General features: G+C 46.5%; 1 protein-coding gene and 1 long non-coding RNA gene across 9 annotated transcripts in view; one reads left to right on the forward strand and one right to left on the reverse strand.

The window, feature by feature from the left end:
- The window catches only part of CNTFR (ciliary neurotrophic factor receptor), a 446,573-nt gene that overhangs the window by 214,419 nt on the left and 211,344 nt on the right, over positions 1-20,810 (forward strand). The window contains exon 1 of one of the 8 annotated variants that reach the window (XM_043514908.1): positions 8,052-8,279. The exons of the other annotated variants lie outside the window; for them this stretch is intronic. Within the exon in view, the coding sequence (XP_043370843.1) occupies positions 8,244-8,279 (36 nt within the window). The 5' untranslated portion in view covers positions 8,052-8,243. Of the gene's footprint in view, positions 1-8,051; positions 8,280-20,810 lie in introns of those variants that run through there. 8 annotated transcript variants of the gene reach the window in all.
- LOC122460300 lies at positions 1,528-19,729 on the reverse strand. Its single transcript, XR_006281536.1, has 3 exons — positions 19,710-19,729; positions 7,764-7,769; positions 1,528-1,586 (listed from the first exon to the last, which is right to left on the reverse strand). It is a non-coding gene; the product is annotated as an uncharacterized LOC122460300 (long non-coding RNA).

Raw genomic sequence — 20,810 nt, forward strand, 5'->3', positions numbered from 1 at the left:
ATGGATGGAACACACCTCCCCCATGCCCCTCCATGTAGAATATAGTGGTCACAATAACAATTTGCACAGATGCAGACGCTTGTGACTGTGGAGCTCAGCTGACGAAGCCTCATGACGCCCCTCGGAGGTGGGTGGGCGTTACTATCCCTACTTGACAGAGGCAAAACCTGAGGCACGATGAGATTAAATGATGCCCATGCAGCAAGTTGTGGGAGAGGCAAGCACAGAACTTCCCTGTACAATCCTCTGCTCTAAGTGGAGGCCCCACACGTCTCTACATTGTGTCAGGAGATAACGTGGAACTGTGCAAAGCAGTTGCACGTTATCCTGGTTCATAAACTTCAGTAAATAGGTTTTAAAATCTGGGTGATTTCTCTCCCTTCATTTTATTACCTCAACCTGCTAGCAGACATCTCTAGAGGCAGCGGAAACAGATTAGCTAATGTTTATAATTAGCCATGGAAAATACCTCCTGGTATTAGGTCACAGCCTTACAGCCAGTGTACCCCACAGCTTGTGCCCCAGGACTCTGTCTAGCATCCAGGGTTAAATATCTCACAGCAGCTGGGCTTCCATCAACCCTCTAATAGATCTGGCTGTAACAATTACCCTACGTTCCCTTTTTTGTATCCCATAATTTCTAGCTGTGCCCCTGTGGATGAGCTTAAAGAATAGCCCTCTCTCTGTGGCGTGGTTTTAATGGAATGGTTGAGTGAATGATGGTACAAACACAGCTAGAAACGGTCCCTGCCCTGAAAAGCATGCAGTCTTAAAAAATAAAAGCCTGCACTCCAGCTACAGTCTGCGTTTCCCGCTCCTCCCTGCAGCTGTGACCCGTCAGTTGCTTTGACAGGTGTATATGTTATGGGCCAGTCTCAGCCCTGGTGCAAATTCACTAAAGCTATGCCAGGAGTAAAGCTGCTACTTGTTTTAGCTGATCTGGGAAGGGAAGCTGGGCTGGAATACCATCCTGCGAAAGTTACCCAGGGTATTTATCATGTTTTGGTTGCAATTCACACCAGTGAGGGGTTGGTTCACTACCTGCCCTGTCACCATGGGTGATTAAATACTCTGCTCCTTGGGCTCACAGCCCAGGCACCAACAGCCAGCAAACAAGCGTGCGGTGCCCTGGGTGTCTGTTGCTGAGCCCTGGTTCAGCACTCTGACCCCAGAAGCCTGCCTACAACTCCACAGCCCCACCCTGGTCTCCACCAGCCTCGCTTACTAGTTGCTGGTAACCAGTACACAGCCTGTCTTGAATTTCCCCAAACCATGTGCCCTGAAGTGTCTAGCCCTCTCCTGGAACATTCTCATAATTAATAAGGTTCATTGCTCCTTTAAAGAGACAAAAGCATGGCATATTATTTTAACCGCCATGAACGATCACTTCAGTTCAAACACAGCACTGGGTTGGTTTAGATTGAAAGTAAAACAAGTTTATTTAATCAAAAAGAGAGTGGTGTTAAGTGAATTCCAGTACAAGGGATAAAGACAAAAGTGGTTACAAACGAATACAAGTAAAATATTGCTCAGACTTAACAAGTTACAGCCTGGGTTCAAGGTAGATTTCTTGCCAGTCTTTTTTTCTTCTCAGCCATGGCTGACTCTCTCTCGGTCAGGACCTTCTACAAAAGTAGAAGGTGCTGGTTTCCCTTCTTTTCCTAGATGAAAGATCTTTGCGTAAGCAGGTTTTTCACTTATGTTCAGTTCCCAGAGACTTCAACCCCTTGGCTGAGGGATCCTGACCTTTCCCGCTTTGCAAGAGCTCTGGCCCCTTGTGTCTGCCCAGTGATGGATTCCAAAATGGCTTCTTCTCTCACCTTATATCTTCCCAAACTCACTGTTTTGTCACCAGACTCAGGATGACCTAATGCTGTTCTTCCCTTCCGGCTGACTTCCCACCCCCTGCTGATTTGTAGGTAAATGGGGCTTTCATTGTTTTTGGTCAACTTTGGTTAATTTCACTGAAGACGCGTAACTGGCTACCTTTCCTCCTGTCTGGGAGAAACACTGTTTCTCCCTTAGGTCACAGACTTTAAAGCATAACATCTGTGACTATTCATAATCCCTACTGTAGTGTTAATACAGACATTTTACAATGATATTAATCACCAGTGTGTCATTAGCTTTCATAAATGACCGTACTTGATGGACTTTGATAATGCAGCAACATTGTACACAATCAGTTCATTCAATTGCTTATCATTTGGGGTTCAGACTCCCTGTCTTTATAGACCAGTGAAATTTTGAAATGTATTCTTAGCTGAAATTCCTTTCCCACTCCTGGGAAGAAACACCATGCAGTCTGGTGAGGACTTCATGCCAGTTCCTACCCCGCTGCTGATAGTTGAGTCATTATCTCATCCCTTTTTTGGCTTGGTGACTTTGTTTACCTTTTATGTAAATGTGCCTTCATTGTCTCTGGCTGATGACCAGGCCAGTCAGCCAAACAGATACACGTTCCTTTGCATTGCTTGCCAAACATGTTTGAAGAACCTAATTCTAGCAGGTATCTGTAAGTTTTTACACATCCCGTACATATTTCATGTAAGAGTATTAGTTATCAGGGAGTTGTTGGTTTTCCAGTGATCTCGTACATGCTACCTTTTGGTTGTATATCTTGACATGTGTCTCAGGTGGAGTGAATATGTCAGGCCTGTTAAGAGTTGTGAGGACCCTGAGGAGTGACTGACTCACAAATGGGTTACAGTATTTCAGCACGCATTGCCAGGAGTAGTTGCTCCATGTGAACAGGGTGCCCAAAGCTGGATGGACTCTCTGCCCAACTTCCCCTCCTAAAGCAAGGTTCCCAGCATGTTCTCTTCCATATTTAGCACACCGCTTTGACAGTTGTCTCTTCTCAGTAGGAAGGGTAGGAGACAGCCTGCCTGGGATCAACAACACTGGCAGACAATTGCAATGCAACAGCTGGACAGTAGCAGCTATTGCCTCCAGCCCTATCACTCTGAGCTGTGGTCTAGAGGGATCTCAGAAGCCAAGTAGGGCTGAGCTGGGCCACTGGGAGATTTCCATGACAAACTCAGGCACCGCAGAAAGCGCTGTTGGTGTCTCAGCTGATGGTGTTGTTCTCCCTGAATCTGGTGTCATGAAGGAATGTGCTGTCTTTTCAGTGAGAAGTAGGGTGGATGTGTTGACTATTTCTAGCCATTAAAGATCCCACAGCACTTTTCATAGGAGCAGTTTGTCTGAATTCTGCTTCTGCCTAAATTCCCGTCCAGTTTCAATTGGAAATGCAATCCTTCTTCATTTTCTGCAATCTGATGCTGAGTAGTATTGTTATAAAATAGCAGCTATGTTTCATCCCCAAGGTGAACACAATGGTTATTGCAGTGATAGCAGTATACAGTACATAAAGTGCCTCTGATTTCTTTGGCGTAAGGGTACCACAGAAATATAAGTTGATCTACTGTTATTATTCACTAGAATGTGGATGTCAGATGACTTAAACAATCAGTGACAAAGCACTTCTGCTTACTGCAACAGCTGGCACTAGGCAAAAATCCAATACCATACCTACCTTCCCTACTGCACCCAATAAACCATGACAAATGAAAAAAAGAGCAGCTCTATTTGACTTGACACTGGAGAAGAAATCAGCCGCTAGGCTTGGGAACAGAAAACGTGTTTTCCATTCCCATTGGGGCTGGAATAATGATTCACTATCATCAAGTTTCTCCAGTATTGATTTTTTTGGGAGCTTACTTAAAAACCCCAAACTTTAAGAACATAAGAATGGCCATACTGGGTCAGACCAGTGGTCCACTTATCCCAGTATCCTGTGTTCTGATAGTGGCCAGTACCAGATGATTCAGAGGGAATGAACAGAACAGGACAAGTATTGAGTGATCCATCCCCTGTTATCCAATCCCAGCGTCTCACCGTCAGAGATTTAGGGACACCCCAGAGCATGGAGTTGCACCTCTGCCCATCTTGGCTAATAGCCACTGATGGACCCATCCTCCATGAACTTATCTAATTTTTTTTTTAACCCAGTTATAGTTGTGGCCTTCACAGCATCCCCTGACAATGATTTCCACAGGTTGACTGTGCGTTGTGTGAAAAAATATTTCCTTTTGTTTGTTTTAAATCTGCTGCCTGTTAATTTCATTGGGTGACCCCCTTGGTTCTTGTGTTATGTGAAGGAATAAATAACATTTCCTTATTCACTTTCTCCACACGATTCATGACTTTATAGACCTCAATCATATCCCTCCTTAGTCGTCTCATTTCTCAATTGATCAATCCCAATCCTTTTAATAAAAATAAAAGGAGTACTTGTGGCACCTTAGAGACTAACACATTTATTAGAGCATAATAAATAAATAAATTTTAATCTCTCCTAGTACGGAAGCTTTTCCATACCCCTCATAATTTTTGTTGCCCTTCTCTGTATCCTTTTCAATTGTAATATATCTTTTTTGAGATGGGGAAACCTGAACTGTACTTATTTAAGATGTGGGCATACCATGGATTTATACAGTAGCATTGTGACATTTACTGTCTTATTATCTATCCCTTTCCTAATGGTTCCTAACATTCTGTTCACTTTTTTTGACGGCTGCTGCACATTGAGCAGTTGTGTTCAGAGAACTATCCACGATGAATCCAAGATCTTTCTTGAGTGGTAACAGTTAATTTAGACCCCACCATGTTGTATGTAGAGATGGGATTATGGTTTCCAATGTGCATTACTTTGCATTTATCAACACTGAATTTCATCTGCCATTTTGTTGCCCAGTCACCTAATTTTGTGAAATCCCCTTTGTAGCTCCTCACAGTCTGCCTGGGACTTAACTATCTTGAGTAATTTTGTATCATCTGCAAACTTTGCCACCTCACTGTTTACCCCTTTTTCTACCTCATTTATGAATATGTTGAACAGCACAGATCCTTGGGGGACCCTGCTATTTACCTTTCTCTATTGTGAAAACTGAGTATTTATTCCTACCCTTTGTTTCCTGTCTTTTTAGGATCCTTGTATCCTTCGGTTGTGAATCCCTCTTATCCCACGCAGCTTACTTTGCTTAAGAGCCTTTGGTGTGGAACCTTGTCAAAGGCTTTCTGAAAGTCTAAGAACACTATATCTGCTGAATCACTCTTTTTGACCCCCTCAAAGAATTCTAATAGATTGGTGAGGCATGATTTCCTTTTACAAAAGCAGTGTTGATCCTTCCCCAACAAATCATGTTGATCTCTGTGTCTGATAATTCTGTTTTTTGCTATAGTTTCAACCAGTTTGTCCGCTACTGAATTTAGGCTTACCAGCCTGAAATTGCCAGGTTTGCCTTTTGAGCCTTTTTTAAAAAGTTGCATTGTGTTAGCTATTCGCCAGTCATCTGGTACAGAGGCTGATTTAAGCTGTAGGTTATATACCACAGTTGTTAGTTCTGCAATTTCATAACTGAGTTCCTTCAGAACTCTTTGGTGAATGCCATCTGGTCCTGGTGACTTATTACTGTTTAATGTATCAATTTGTTCCAAAACCTCCTCTAATGACACCTCAATCTGGGACAGCTCCTCGGACCTGTCGCTTAGAAAGAATGGCTCAGGTATGGGAATCTCCCTCACATCCTCCACAGTGAAGACCGATACAAAGAATCAATTTAGTTTCTCTGCAACAGCCTTGCCTTCCTTGAGTGCCCCTTTAGCACCTCGATCGTTCAGTGACCCCACTGTTTCTGCTTCTGATGTACTTTAAAAAAATTGCTGTTAGTGTATGTATCTTTAGCTAATTGCTCTTCAAATTCTTTCTTGGCTTGCCTTATGATACTTCTGTACTTGGCTTGCCAGAATTTACACTCCTTTCTATTTTCCTCACTAGGATTTGACGTCTAATTTTTAAAGGATGCCTTTTTGCTTCTAGCCACCTTTTTTACTCTGCTCTTTGCCATGGTGGCATTGTTTGATCCTCTTACTGTTTTGTTTCTATTTTGGGCATACATTTAGTTTGAGCCTCTGTTGTGGTGCTTTTAAAGAGTTGCCATGCAATTTGCAGGCATTTCACCCTTTTCCCAAGTCTGCTTCTTGTACCTCTGTAATCTTCCCTCTTTGGCTGCAACCTCTGAAAGAGATGGAGCTGGTGATGAGGCCTGGTCACCATCCAGTAATCAAGGATTCATGTGATAATGGTGATAAATTAACTCTAAAGCAACAGGGCCTTCTCTATAATGGGGATACATTTTTAAAGGAAATGCTTTTTCTGGAGCCCAGGGAAGTTAACAGAAGCCTTTCCATTGACTTCCACTGGCCTTGGACCAGCTGCTTGGCCTGAGCAAGGCAGGATTTGAGGAACTTATCAGATCTGGGTTCTGTCAGCTGAGCGCAGTGCTCCGGAAGCTCCCGGGCTCAGTGGTTTGTACAGGACAGGCCTGGGCTGGGATGAAGATGCACCAGGTGTCTTCTGCATTTCTGGATGCTGTCATTCCTCACTAGAAGCATTTTGGGGGAAGAATGGTCTTTTCCTGGGTGTCTGTGCAGCGTCCTGACCCTGAGCATCTCCTTTGGGGACCACCAGAGTGTAAATAACAAGTCATGGTGGCTCGGCTGAAGTTTAATGAGCTGTCAGAGCAGGTTGGAAAGCTTGCAGCAAAGTTCATTGGCTTCTCTCCTCCCTGCTCCAGCTGTGCTAGTGTTCCTTGATCCTGGGGCTGCCACGTGCCCCTGTTGGAGTTAATGGGAGTTGTACTGTTGGTTACAGTGGGAGCAGAAGCCAGTCTCTGAGCTGCAGCACTCCCTACAATTCCAGTCGAGAGGAGATCTTCCTTCCAGTGTACATCACTCCTAGCCCCGTTCCAGTCCTGAGCCCCCTCCTCCACACACACACTCACACACACCCCCCTACACCTCCTGCCATGTCCCACCAACCCCAGCTCTTCCAGTGTCCCTCAATCCTGACCTGCAGCCTCACCCTGGTGTTCCCATCTTGGATTCCCCCACACCCAGCTCTGCTGGTGCGCCTCTATCCTGCAACCCCACCCTGCTTCTTCAGCCCGGGAATGTCCCCTGAGCAAACCTGGGTTTGCGATCCAAGCAAAATCACATTACCATCAGCCTAAGTTCTTCTAAGCTATTAGCTTGATCCCTAAAGCGGATTTGGAACCCAGCTGGTTGGCTGAGATATGCAAAACCAGCGCACGCTTAGGCTGGAATTGTCAACGGCTTCCCTTTGTTTGTGGTGCCTGACGTTGGACAGGTTCAAGGGGTGACCCTGGAGGCCTGCTTTACCCAGGTGCAGAGCGCTCACAGCAGCGGTGGGTTGAAAAACACTGCCTGAAATTCCATCCACGTTTTTCCCCCATTAGTGAACATTTTAACTGAAACATGAGAAGGTTTCCAGCATCTCTAGTCTCAGGACCAGTTGGGGGCCAATGGGAAATGAAAAGGCTTAGCACTGCGCAGGGTCAGCCGACAAAGCTGCCCTCATTCCTCTGCTGTGCCTTTTGGTCTAACTTTCCTCCCGACTGCTGGATAATAAAGCCTATGCTTCTGAGAAAACCAGTGCCGAGTGACTCCGAGACAGAATAGGAATTCAGGGCTTTCTGTTGCTCTTCCACCTTTCTGTTTTAGACTGAACCCTATTTTCTTATTGTTCTGCATTATTATTATTATTATTATTCCTGGCTTTGATAGGACTCCCCATTAGCAGTCCCAGGAGAGAGGAATCTGGAGCCACTGCTCTCACATTAGGTACGTAAGAGCAATAGCGCCCCTCTAAGATGCACGTTTTTGTGTAACCATCCCACTCTTCCCTACAACTCCTTCCCTGATGTGGAGCACTAATACCCCCTAACAAACATGCTAATTTAAGAGCTGTTAAAGCTAGGGGCCAGCGCGAGGTCACAGTCCACACAAACAGATGGTGTTTTGTCCTCGATAATTAAATTTTCCTGTATTTTGGGGCGAGAAACTTTTTTGCCTTTGATTTCAGCCCAGCTGCTTCCAGCCCACTCCATTTTCTTCGTTTTTCTCTCCTCCTCCTCGGTTTGCACTAAACAAATACCAGCTTAATGGTTACGTCGGGATTCAGGGATGGGGGGTAGGGTTAGGGAAAGGGTGCTGGGCCTCGTGCGTGGGTCCTGGCTCCTTTCAGGCTGCTGCCTGTGAAAGTGAAAGCAGGTTTAAAAAAAAAACCAAAAACCCTCTCTCCAAACCCCAGAGCATGTTCACAGCCAGCGTTGGATGCCTCGCTAAGGAGTGACTTCAGAATCCAGGGGTCACAGAGGATGCACGGATTCAAAGCGAAGCCAGATCTCTTCCAGGTGAGCTCAAACTGGCTCTCTATGTGTCAGCTCTGCCTGGGCCAAGAGCATCTCCGATGTGCTCACCAGCTGTTCCCTGGGCTTTCTCAAAGCAAAGCTCTGATCTGCTGCTGTGTCTGTCTCAGCCGGCTGGACTCTGAAGGAAGCCACGTCCCTTTGCCCTGTGCCTGTAACCTCTGAAGAGCCCGAAGAAACACCGCATATCCTGGAGGTGAGGGGAAGTGCGTGGAGCACTTTTACGATTGTGCTGGTCAGGAACAGAGGGCAGCCCAGGTCAGCAGCAGAAGGCAGCCCCAGTCTGCTATATGCAGCAGTCCTTGCTGTAACAAATCCAGAGTTATTAGCTGAGCAGGGAGGATGTCCAGAGGCGGAGGGGTGGGGGCGCCAGGGCTTGGAGCTGAGTTATGTAGATCCTACTGTAAGCTGAGGTGGTGTTGAAGGAAAGACAGTTGCCAGAAGGCGTCTGTGCTTGATGCATGGGAGAGGCGGAAGGAGCAGAGGGAGGATAGTTTTCAAAGAGTGTCTTTGTTCTGGCACCCAGAGAGGGCAGAGACCCAACTCCACTCCAGAACCGGCCTGGCGGATTCAGAGTCCTGGCCCCATGGGGCCGCTGATTCTTTGGGAAACCTAAAGGAGAACAAAGATCAGCACAGCCACCTGCCCTACTCTGCTGGCTGGCTCCCTTCCCTCCTCTCCACGCCATGCAGCAGCTAGTGGCGAGCTGAGATCAGGGACTCTCTATCCAAGAACAGGTTCTGTTGGTGAAACCCGTTTGCTGCTGCTGCCATCTTCAATGTAGGCTTCACCTATTGACTGCAAGGATGGCTCAGTATTTAGGCTGCTAACCTAGGGTGTGGGAGCCCTACTTTCAATTTTCTGCTCTGCCACAGACTCCCTGTGTGAACTTGGCCAAGTCACTTAGTCGCTCGGTGCCTCAGTTTCCCCATCTGTACAGTAGGGATAACAGCCCTGTCCTACCTCACAGGGGTACTGGGAGGAGCAATGTGTTAATGATTGTGAGGCCCTCCGATGCTATGGGGATGGGGACCAATAGGTAGGTTGATTGGATGTAAATCACTGGATTTTTAAGGGGTTTTCAATGATTATTTTTTAAAAGCAAATTTTGCATGGGCAGAAACGTGCCAAATCGAGAGCCTGGGGCTTCCAGCAATGGCCCAGCCAGGGGACAGCTCCAGATCTCAGCCCCTCCTGAGTAGCAGAGAGTGCTGCCCAGTACCGCTGTGCACCCAAGGCTCTGTGCAGGGCACAGGGGTTAGTGTCAGCCTTTTGTCATCAGGCAAGGGGAATCGGTGGGCTGAGCCCCTCTCCTGTGGGGCCAGAGAGGAGCCGATGGGCAGAGTCTTTGGGCCAAGCAAGAGGAATCCGGGACTTGGTAAGCAGTGGGGTCGGCCCTGACACTACAGGAACGCTCTCTGCCCCAGTGCGTCCCCTGCAGCTGTGATCTGCGCCAGGAGGAGTGCGAGCTGCTACTGTCTCTTCTCTGCTGCAGCAGCTGGGCAGCTTGGACTCCCCTGCTTTACACCCACTTAGCTACCTTGGAGATCAACACTTCCTGCAGAACAGGTGCAAAATAACTGCCCCATCAGCATGCCTCCCCCAACCCCAGAGAGCCCCATCCTCAGCATGAGAAGGGAGTTGGCTCTCTCAGGCCATCTCTGACTTATTCGCTGCAGAGGCTGCCAGTTGGAATGGTTGTTTTGGTGGTGTCCAGTGGGACACGCACGGAGCCCCCGGGGGAGATTGGCACAGACCTTGCTCGCCCTGCCGTCTCTCAGGAGGGGCGGCGTTGAGGCGGGGCAGCGAATGCGGTCCAGGAAACTGTGCCATGCGAGTGGTGTTGTTTGTAAATTGCTGGCCCAAGTGCGGTGCAGATGTTTGGAGTTGGATGCTGCGTGTGGAGGAAAACTCTGAGCCAGCAGCAAGTAGGAACAATTTGCCCTCTATTATCTCTTCTGTGTTCCCCTCCTCCCCCATCTCTTTGATTGAATGGGAAACCCCAGCTGAGGAAAGACCCTCCAGCCCTGTTTACCCGCAACTTAGTGAGAGTTGGGGGGATGCGTGGGCACAAGATGTCAGGGACTAGAGAGGCCAGTGGGATCGGGCAGGTCCTTGATACCCCACCTTCCCCCTTCACTACCTTGAGGATAGAAACAGGGTGCAATTAAACAGAATGGCAATTAAGGGAGCCTAACAATGGGTAGGTGGGGGTGGAGGCACGGCCCGTGACTTTACCAGCTGTTTGCTCGTGTAGGAGGGGGATGGAAAGAGCATTTGAGGTTCTAGGAGCCCGGTGGAGTGAGGGCGAAGAGCGAGGTTGGGGAGCGGAGCAGGGTTGCACAGCAAGGGAAGATGGGGGTCGGGTAGGTGAGGGGGTGCTGCGCCCTGGCAGAGGGTTGAGTGGGTCCCAGGGCAGGGGTGGGTGGAGTTGTACATGTTGGGGAGGATGGTAATTTGTTGCCAGGCATGTAAATAGCCGTTTAAACACAGGCCTTGTCTGCTGCTGGAAGGCACCTGGCCTGGTTAGCTGCTACCATGATCTCAGTAAATGATGGGCGAGGTCTACGCTCCGCTGCAGGGGGCTGGCTTGCAATGGCAGCATGTGGCTGGGTAGGGCCTTTCCTCCGATGGGCACTTGAATGAATCAGGCCTCCATCACACTGCTCGCTGGGGTGGGTCTCACACCCACGCTAGGGTTGCCAACTTTGCAATATTTAAAAAACCAGATGCTCCAGCAGGAGTGCTGGAACCTCCCCTGCCCCGCCTCTGCCCCCGAGGCCCCGCCTCTTCCACCCAGGCCTCACCCACCATTCACTCCTTTTCCCACCTCACCCTGTCACTCGCTGCTTTTCCCCACCCCCGCCCCCACCCAGGTCAGGAGGGACTTGCCTGCAGAGCCGGGGCTGCGAGCTGCAGCTGCCCGATGCAAATAGGAGGCGGCCCTGGCTGAATAGGGGCTGCCTCCCCCGTCCCGTCCTCCCCTGCCTGCAGTAACCAAACTTTGGGTGCCCAGTCAGTACTACTGACTGGACACTGTCAGGTCTCCTTTTCGACTGGACTTTCGGGTGGAAAACTGGCCACCTGGCCACCCTACCTACGTCCCAGATCAGGAAACTGCCATTTCAAGGGGTGAAGAGACATGCCCAAACTCACCCAGTGCTGGAAGCAGAGCCCAGGAGTCCTGGTTCCCAGGTGGGCCTAGATGGCAGCAGATTCACTAGTCATAGAACCAGGTTGTCTCTATAGATGGACACTCCTCATCACACAGGGTCTGGTCCCGAAGTCATTACTCAGGATTTACTCAGTCCTTGCTCAGGCTAAGCTCTCAGTGGCTTCAGTGGGAGGACTATAAGTGAAGTGAAGCCAAGATGGTGTAAACTGGAGACATCAGAGGGAGTTTTGCCTGGGTGGAAAAGCAGGCAGGATGTCGGGCCTGGAGATGTTCCCGTAACAGAGTCTAAGGAGTCAGACGGCATCTCAAGAGACATGGAGGGACCTAAATTCCCCTCTGCACCCCAGAGGCAATCTGGCCTCCTGGCAAACCTGCCTCGGGATCAGGGAGGCTGGCTGCACCCTCTTGCCTGTATTTATGTAGATTACACAATAGTGAAGGCCACTATATATTGGAATAGGAAAAGGTGCAGAGAGGGGCAACAAACGTGACTAGGGGCATGGAGCAGCTTCCGTTCAAATAAAAAGACTGAGTCTGTACTGTTTGGAAAAGAAACAACTAAGGGGGGATATGATTGGGGTCTGTAAAATCATGACTGGTGTGGAGAAAGTCAATAAGGAAGAGTCATTTACTCCTCATGACACAAGAACTAGGGGTCACCCAATGAAATCAATAGGCAGCTGGTTAAAAACAAACAAAAGGAAGTACAGGCAGTCCTCAGACTTACGACACAATTGGCTTCTGAAAATTTCGTCGTAAGTCAAAGCATCGTAACTCGGAACCGCAATCTACTCAATTGCGGGACCAAGTGTCGTAAAGTCTAAACCAATTGTTATAAGTTGAATCAGGGTGTCAATTCAGAAGAATCGTAAGTACTGTTCGTCGTAAGTCGAACATGGTAAAGTCAAGGACTGCCTATATTTCTTCATACAACGCACAGGGAATCTGGAGAATTCTTTACCAGGCCAAAAGTATAACAGGTTTCAAAAAAAGAACTAGATAAGTTCTTGGAGAATAGGCCCATCAATGGCTATTAGCCAGGAAGATCAGGGATGCAAGACCATGCTCATGGTATCCCTAGCTTCTGACTGCCAGAAGCTGTGACTGGATGACGGGATGGATCACTTGATGATTACCTGTCCTGTTCATTCCTTCTGAAGCACCTGGCACCGGCCACTGTCGGCAGACAGGATACTGAGCTAGATGGACCATTGGTCTGACCCAGTAGGGCCGTTCTTATGTTCTTATGCCAGGGTCCTGCTAAGAATGGATCTTTGAAAGCAGCATTACAAATGATTTCAATAGCTTCTCCCCTATCGGACACTTTTAAAAATACAGTCTGCTTGTGTTTTAATTTCACCCAGAATTGATAATCTGGCTTCTGGCTCCCCTGTTCTCTGGCACGAGGTTCTACACATGTCTCCGTAACACAGACTTTCTAGCCATTTCAACGTGCAGAACTACCTGTGCTGAAGAAGAGGGTGTCCTGGGATTCTAGGATCCAGTTCATTAGGGCTGGTTGATTGCTGTGCTAGTCGATTTTAGGCTTGGATTGCACCTCTAAGACTCAGCCCAGCGTGGGGTGAAGAGCTCTGCTCCAGTGTGAGCTCTGGGAGAGATTCGACCCCAGGGAGACAGGATCCCTGTCAAAGGGCTTCCCAGTGAGCACTTGGTACCCTTGGAGGCTGGGTGTGAAGGGAGTGGTGCCTGTGCACTCTGCAGTATGTGAACGGCAAACCCCGGGGCCTACGCAGAGATCCGACAGCTTGCACCCAGCTCAGCCACACAAATCCTTTTCCACATTGCAGGGCAGAGGAATGGCTTGGTTGGTAGCATCTGTGTCTTTCTGTGGGCAAACAGATTGCGATTTCAAGCCTCCTCCCCCAGCCACGGGCTCCTACCCACTACTGATGCTGCATGCACGGTACTGGGGTGAGGGGCGGGCTGCGCTGTTAAAGCTGCCGGGCTGCAGTGCAGGTGTCCAGCCAAGGTCCCTTCCCTGGTGTCTCTGATTGCCCTCCAGGAGACAGTTCAAGATCCCCTGGCCTTTTTAGGGATTAACCCCACTTTCCAGCCAACAGTACACAGGCTGCGATGCCCCAGGCTGTGTGGGAGCAGTTGCTGTGTGAGTGCATTTACCAGGACTAGCAGCCCCTACATCACCGCTCTGGGCTACGTGGTATATGAAGGATGCCAATATAACATGCTCTGTTCTGTTCTACCAATGCCTCATCTCCAAAGCCTTCTCTATGCCGGGATGGCCGCTGCCAGGGTAGCTGCCCCAGTATAGCGACCAAGGACACAATTTACACCAGTGCCATCCTATTTGAGCCAGCGCCGCTCACACTGAGATTGACGAGGCCCCAGAGTCTGCCCTGCATGTCCCCGTGGAGCATGCACCCCAGCTGCAAATCAGCTACGCAGACCGCAAGACAACCTGATATTCCTTGATGGAAAAAGCAAATGCAGGAGCGAGTTGGACGCTGTGTGTGGCCGTGATGTTTCCAAGCAGGTCTGTGCCAGAGCCAGGGGAGGATTTTGGAAACGAAATGTTAGTGCTTCAATCTGAGGCTTCTTTTCCTTTCCTGTTCGTTTTGGTTAGGACAGCGTGTGACTGTGAGACACAGTGGGGCCACGCTGGTTCTCTCTGCCTTAGCGGCTTGTGTTGTTAAGGGGCACTGGAGAATTTGTAAAGTGGTCTGGCTGCAAACTTCACTAAGGTAGAATTCTGGGGTCATCTGCAAAATCGGGGCAGGGTGGGGCAGACTTTGGCAACACGGGTCCAATAAAAAATAATCACTGGCCTGAACCTTTGCCCAGAACTCTCAAACCGAACCCCAATCAACCCCTTTTCTGAGTTCCTAAACAGTTTGCATTGTTTTGTTTTTTTACACTACACTCCCAGTAAGTTTCATGTTGGTGTCTGGAGACTAGAAATTGACGGGCCAAAATAAAGTGAGAAGGCACTGCTCCTCTAATAATTCCAGCCCAAATGGATGCAGAATGTACCGGGAGCCACATGAGAAGGGCTGTTCTTGGGGGATTGCCAGCTTCAGTTTGCAGAAGCAAGAAGTTTTGATAAACATCAGAATTGTTAGCTGCTCCTCTCTGGCTGTAATTTAGGGTGTTTCCATCTTAGCCCTCGAGCCATTGTTACCTGCTCTATTGATTGTGTATTAGTTATAACGATCACTTAGAAATGCTAATTAACACTCTGTAGTTTGGCAGGTCCTGCCTTGTGAAGAGATCCAGAAGGATTAGATTTATTACAAGGACTCCAGAGTGCATGAGAGATGCTAGATTTCCTAACACTCTTAGGAAAGATGTTGTGTCCTTGTAATATTTTTATTAGCAGTTAGCAAAAGCACAAACATCCAGCCCAGCAAAGTAGCTAGAGATAATACAGAATGCTCAAAGCAACCAGCATCAGAGCATCCATATACTCACACCATGTCCCTCAGAGACCTGCAAGGTGGTGAGACAGGTGATCCATGAGTGGTCCTATCTGCATGCCAAGAAGATCCCAATGGCTTACGCCGTGGACAGCTTTATTATAGGATTCTGTGGCTGACATGAATATTCATAAGGCTGATCGGCCTCCTTAGTCCATATCTAATCTTCCTCACCCTGGTAACATTGTGGGGCTCTCTTCTCATAGGCTGTTATGTTATTTACCTCAAACTCATGATCATACACATCAGTTGGTCACCATAGCAGTTTTGCAGTTGAACATCCTCGGATGTTCTTATCTTAAAATTTCCAAATCTAGCACTAACTGGTATTTTGCGGTTATCTGTCAGCAATTTCGTCCTACTGGTTTATGACACCAGACTGACTTATGGTATTTTATGATCACTCAGCTACTCATGCTAAGACTTATGCAAAGGCTTTTGGGCCCCATTCTTCAGTCTAAGCTGTTGTCTTGCAGGCTTTGAGGCCTGTAGGTTTCTTGCATTATTGCTCTATCTTACCAATACTTTAATTCTGCCTTACATAGGATACCTATACTTACAGGCTACACCATCTATCCAGGCATCCCTGTATTCGGTCTCTCGTTTTTATACCATGCTCCTCATCTTTAGAACCTTGTGAGGTTCTCCCACCAATGTCCCAAAGTTTCATTTGGTCATGACTCTGAATGCAGTCGGGCGGGACGGGGGTCAGGACTGACCTCCAGCCCTAGGCTCATTGAGTGATGCAGCAATCTTAGGTCGAGCCCTGCAACAGAACAGAGATGGGGATGAGGGGCCCCCATGTTTGTCCTTCAGAGACGAAGGTTGTCACCATGTGTCCTCCTGACTTTGTGTGGCTTGCTGTCTTGAGGTTACCGCATTGCCACGCTATAGTGTAAATAAATCTTCCAGTCTCACACCTTCGTTTTCATCATCCTGTGTCTGGCTGTAAACTCTTCTTCCTTCCTTGTGTCTCTTTATCACCTTTCCACTTCACCCCCTTGATTCACCTTTTCAGAATCCTGATCCAGTTTCAGTTCCTAATAGCTTCTGTGCTGCTGGACCAGATACCCCGGGAACAGACCAATCAGAGACAATGTCCTCCAGTCGTTCCTTCGCCCTCTCCTCTGATAGAAAGCTCCAGTCACTCCCCTTAAACCTGCCAGTCTGGTAACACAAAGGGATGGCAAGAGGGCAAGGAGTAAAATCTGGTGCCCTGAGCAAGCAAAATCATCAGCATCCATCATGTGAGCCATCTCTGCCCTCCTTAAGTGCTTGTGTCCTCTGAAATTCTGTAGCTACTAGAGCTGGGCAAATTTTACAGCTGAAATATTTTTGGCAAAAAATGCAGGTTTCCATCACTGAAATGTTTTGTGAATTCATAGAGAGACAAGGTGGGTGAGGTAATGTCTTTTATTAGACTTCCTGAGCATCGTGAATTCATGTCAGTTTCAGCAAATTATTCATGTCCCTCCCCACCCCCCTAACAAACCCCCCCCCCATTAAGATGTTTCGATTTTTTGACCCAAAATGGGTTTTTCCAATTTTCCAGAATTACCAGTAAACCAAAATACCCATTATGTGCCCAGCTGTACTAGCGATGAACGTTCCACACAGTCTCATGGTCTTCAGCAGCTCTGGCATTCCATTGTCAGTGGTGACAAATATGCTCTTTGGGTCAAATTTTGTGTAAATCTCGAATAACTATTGATTTCAGTCAATTTACTGCAACTCTATGCCAGCAAAAACAGAATTTGATCTCACAAAATGAATCCCAGCAATGGTATTTCTCTGTTAGTGGATGGAAATGGCAGAATTATCAATAATAATGCAGAACAGTCAGAAGTGTTCAATAAATATTTCTGTTCTGTATTTGGGGAAAAAACAGATGATATAGTCATATTGTACAATAACGCTCTTTCCTTTCCACTAGTATCTCAGGAGGATGTTAAACAGCAGCTACTAAAGTTTTAAATAAGCAAGTCCAAATAACTTGCATTCAAGAGTTTTAAAGGAGCTGGCTGGGGGAGCTCTCTGCACCATTAATGTTGATTCCCACTAACTCTTGGGACACCGGGGAAGTGCCAAAAGACTGGAAGAAAACTAACGTTGTGCCAATATTTTAAAAGTATAAATGGGATATTCTGAGTGTTTATAGGCCTGTCAGTTTGACATTGACTCTGGGCAAGATAATAGACCAGATGATATGGGACTTGATTAAGAAAGAATTAAAGGAAGGTATATAGGTAATTCCAATCAACATGGGTTTATGGAAAATAGATTCTGTCAAACTAACTTCATATCTTTTTTGATGAGATTATAAATTTGGCTAATAAAGGTAATAGTATTGAAGTAATATAATATACTTAAACTTTTGTAAGATATTTGACTTGGTACCGCATGACATTTTGATTAAAAAACTAGAAAAATGTAAAATTAACATGGCACTCCTTACATGGATTAAAAGCTGGCTGACTGATAGGTCTCAAAATCTAATAGTAAATGGGGAATCGTCACTGAATGAGTGTGCTTCCACTGGGGACCTAAAGAGATCTGTTCTTGGACCCCAGCTATTTAACACTTTTATTAAATACCTGGAAGAAATCATAAAATCATCACTGATAAAGTTTGCAGATGATACAAAGATTGGGGAAGTGGGAAATAATGAAAAGGAACAAATTTTGAAAGAGAAAGTAGTTAAGGACATAGAGGTGAACAGTAATTGGGATAAAATACAGCATGGTTTTACAAAAGGTAGATCGTGTCATACCAACCTGATCTTCTGCTTTGAGAAGATAACTGGTTTTTGAGACCAAGGAAATGCAGTAGATCTAATCTACCTTGAGGTCAGTCAGGTATTTGATACAGTTCCACATGGAAATTATTAGTTAAATTGGAGAAGATGGGGATTAAAATGAGAATTGAAAGGTGGATAAGGAACTGGTTGAAGGGGAGACTACAATGGGTCATACTGAAAGGGGAACTGTCAGGCTGGAAGGAGGTTACTAGTGGAGCTCCTTAGGGATCAGTCTTGGGACCAATCTTGTTCAACATTTGTATTCCTGACCTTAGCACACAAAGAGGGAGTGTGCTAATAAAATTTGCTGATAACACAAAGTTGGGAGGTATGGCCAATACAGAGTTGGAACAGAATATCATAAAAGAAGATCTGGATGATTTTATAAACTAAAGTAACAAATATGGGATGAAATTTAATAGTGCAAAGTGCAAGGTCATGCACTTAGGGAGTACAACAAGATTTTTTTTCTATAAACTGAGGGTTTATCAGTTGGAAGCAACAGAGGAGGAGAAATACCTCGGTGTTTTGGTTGATCACAGGATGACTATGAGCTGTCAATGTGATGCAGCTGTGAAAACGGCTAATGGAATCCTAGGATGCATCCAGCAAGATATGTCCAGTAGAGACAGGGAAGTTGATAGTACCATTATACAAGGCACTGGGGAGATCTAATCTGGAATGCTGTGGCAATTCTAGTCTCCCATGTTTAAGAAACATGAATTCAACCTGGAAGAGGTGCAGAGAAGGGCGACTAGGATGATCCAAGGAATGGAAAACCTGCCTTATGAAAGAAGACTCAAATAGCCTGGCTTGTATAGCCTAATCAAAAGAAGGCTGACGGGAGATCTGACTGCTCTCTATAAATACATCAGAGGGATAAATATCAGGGAGGGAGAGGAGTTATTGAAGTTAAGCGCCAATGTGGATACGAGAACAAACGGATAGAAACTGGCCACGACAAGTTTAGGCTTGAAATTAGCTGAAAGTTTCTAACCATCAGAGGAGTGAAGTTCTGGAACAGCCTTCCAAGGGGAGCAGTGAGAGCAAAAAAACTAACTGGCTTCAAGATGGATCTTGATAAGTTTATGGAGGGGATGGTATGATGGGACTGCCCCTACAATGGTATGTGACCTATCGGCTACTGCCAATAGCAAAAATCCTCAACAGCCGAAGATGGGACACTAGATGAGGAGGGCTCTGAGTTACTACAAAGAATTGTTGTAGTAAAAATTGACAAAGTGGGTATTCACCCACGAAAGCTTATGCTCCAATACGTCTGTTAGTCTATAAGGTGCCACAGCACTCTTTGCCGCTTTTACAAAGAATTCTTTCCCAGGTATCTGCCTGGTGGGTATTGTCCACATGCTCAGGGTCTAATTGATCGCCATATTTGGGGTTGGGAGGGAATTTTCCCCCAGGTCAGATTGGCAGAGATCCTGGGGTTTTTCGCCTTCCTCTGCAGCATGGGGCATAGGTCATTTGCAGGTTTAAACTAGCGTAAATGATGAATTCTCTGTAACTAAAAGTCTTTAAACCATGATTTGAGGACTTCAGTAATTCAGCCAGAGGTTGGGGTCTCTTTCAGGCGTGGGTGAGGTTCTGTGGCCTACAACATGCAGCAGGTCAAACTTGATGATCATGATGGACCCTTCTAACCTTAAAGTCTATGAGGTCACTGATACGGAGCAATCTGGATTTCTTGCTAAGCTGGATGCAAACAAACAATATGGCTAAATGTAAATGACATCTTGGAATAATGAATGCAGGCCATACTTACAGGATGGGGGACTCTATCCTGGGAAGCAAAGACTGAAAAAAATTTGGGGATCATGATGCATAATCAGCTTGGAATGTGAGCTCCCAGTGTGACGTTCTGGCCAAAAGAGCGAATATGATCCTCAGGTGCATAGGCAGGGGAATCTCAAGTAGGAGCAGAGAGGTTATTTTACAGCTGCATCTGGCACTGGCACTGGTACTGGCACTGGCACAGCCACAGCTGGAATCCTGTGCCCAGTTCTGGTGTTCAATGTTCAAAAAGGATGTTGAAAAATTGGAGAGGGTTCAGAGATGAACCACAAGATTGATTAGAGGATTAGGAAACTTGTTTTGTAATGATAGACTCAAGGAGCTTAATTGGTTTAGTTAAGGGGTGACTTGATTACAGTCTATAAGTAGCGACATGAGGGACAAATATTTAATAATCAGATCTTCAATTTAGAGAATGGTTAGTTGAAGCTTGAGAAATTCAGATGGGAAATAAGGTGCAAATTTTTAACAGGGAGAATAATTAACCATTGGGATAACTTATCAAGGGCTCTGGTAGATTCTTCATCAAGACGGGATGTTTTTCTAAAAGCTCTGCTCTGGAGATTATTTTGGGGAATTTCCCTGGCCAGTGTTACACAGGAGGTCAGATGAGATAAAGACAATGGTTCCTTCTGGCCTTGGAATCTATGAATCTGTGTCTGCCTTCAGGTTTGCTGGCCCAGCTCCTCTTGATTTCAATGGGTGCCTGAGAGCAGAATTGGTCTGAGCCAGCACAGTAAAAATACAGAGCTCTAGCACAGACATTTCTGTAGGCTGAGGGCACTGACATCCATCCCGCAATGAGAGAGGGCTTACCTTATGTTCAGACTGTATCCAGCTATTCAAGATTTGTCTTGGGTGTAACTGACATCAAGCCCTTGCTACAGATAAAAGAGCTTCAGAAAAAGATGCTGAATCTAGAACTCTGGAAAGTTAACTTATCTGACATTTCTTTAACAGAAGAAAACATACAAATTGTTTCCAGTTACCTAGCAATTTCACTTGCTGCAGGAAGCTTGGACACCACATCTGATAGCATAGCAGAGTTGAATAAAAGAAAAAAAATCAGAAAGGAACAGCACAACCATCCTTGGGTCACTTTTAACCCAACCGAACTGGCTGATTTTGAATGTTGAGTGAAGGTTTTGGCTTATTTATTCTATTGCAGATGAACTCCTGTTCCTAGTTCACTGGGAGCCCATGATGAATGGTTTCCCATCTGATATTCCCCAGGGGTGCAACCAGAGAACATCAGAATTCAGGGATCCTCTCACCCTCCCATG

The sequence above is a fragment of the Dermochelys coriacea genome, chromosome 5, assembly GCF_009764565.3.
Source record: "Dermochelys coriacea isolate rDerCor1 chromosome 5, rDerCor1.pri.v4, whole genome shotgun sequence".
Classification (NCBI taxonomy): Eukaryota; Metazoa; Chordata; order Testudines; family Dermochelyidae; genus Dermochelys; species Dermochelys coriacea.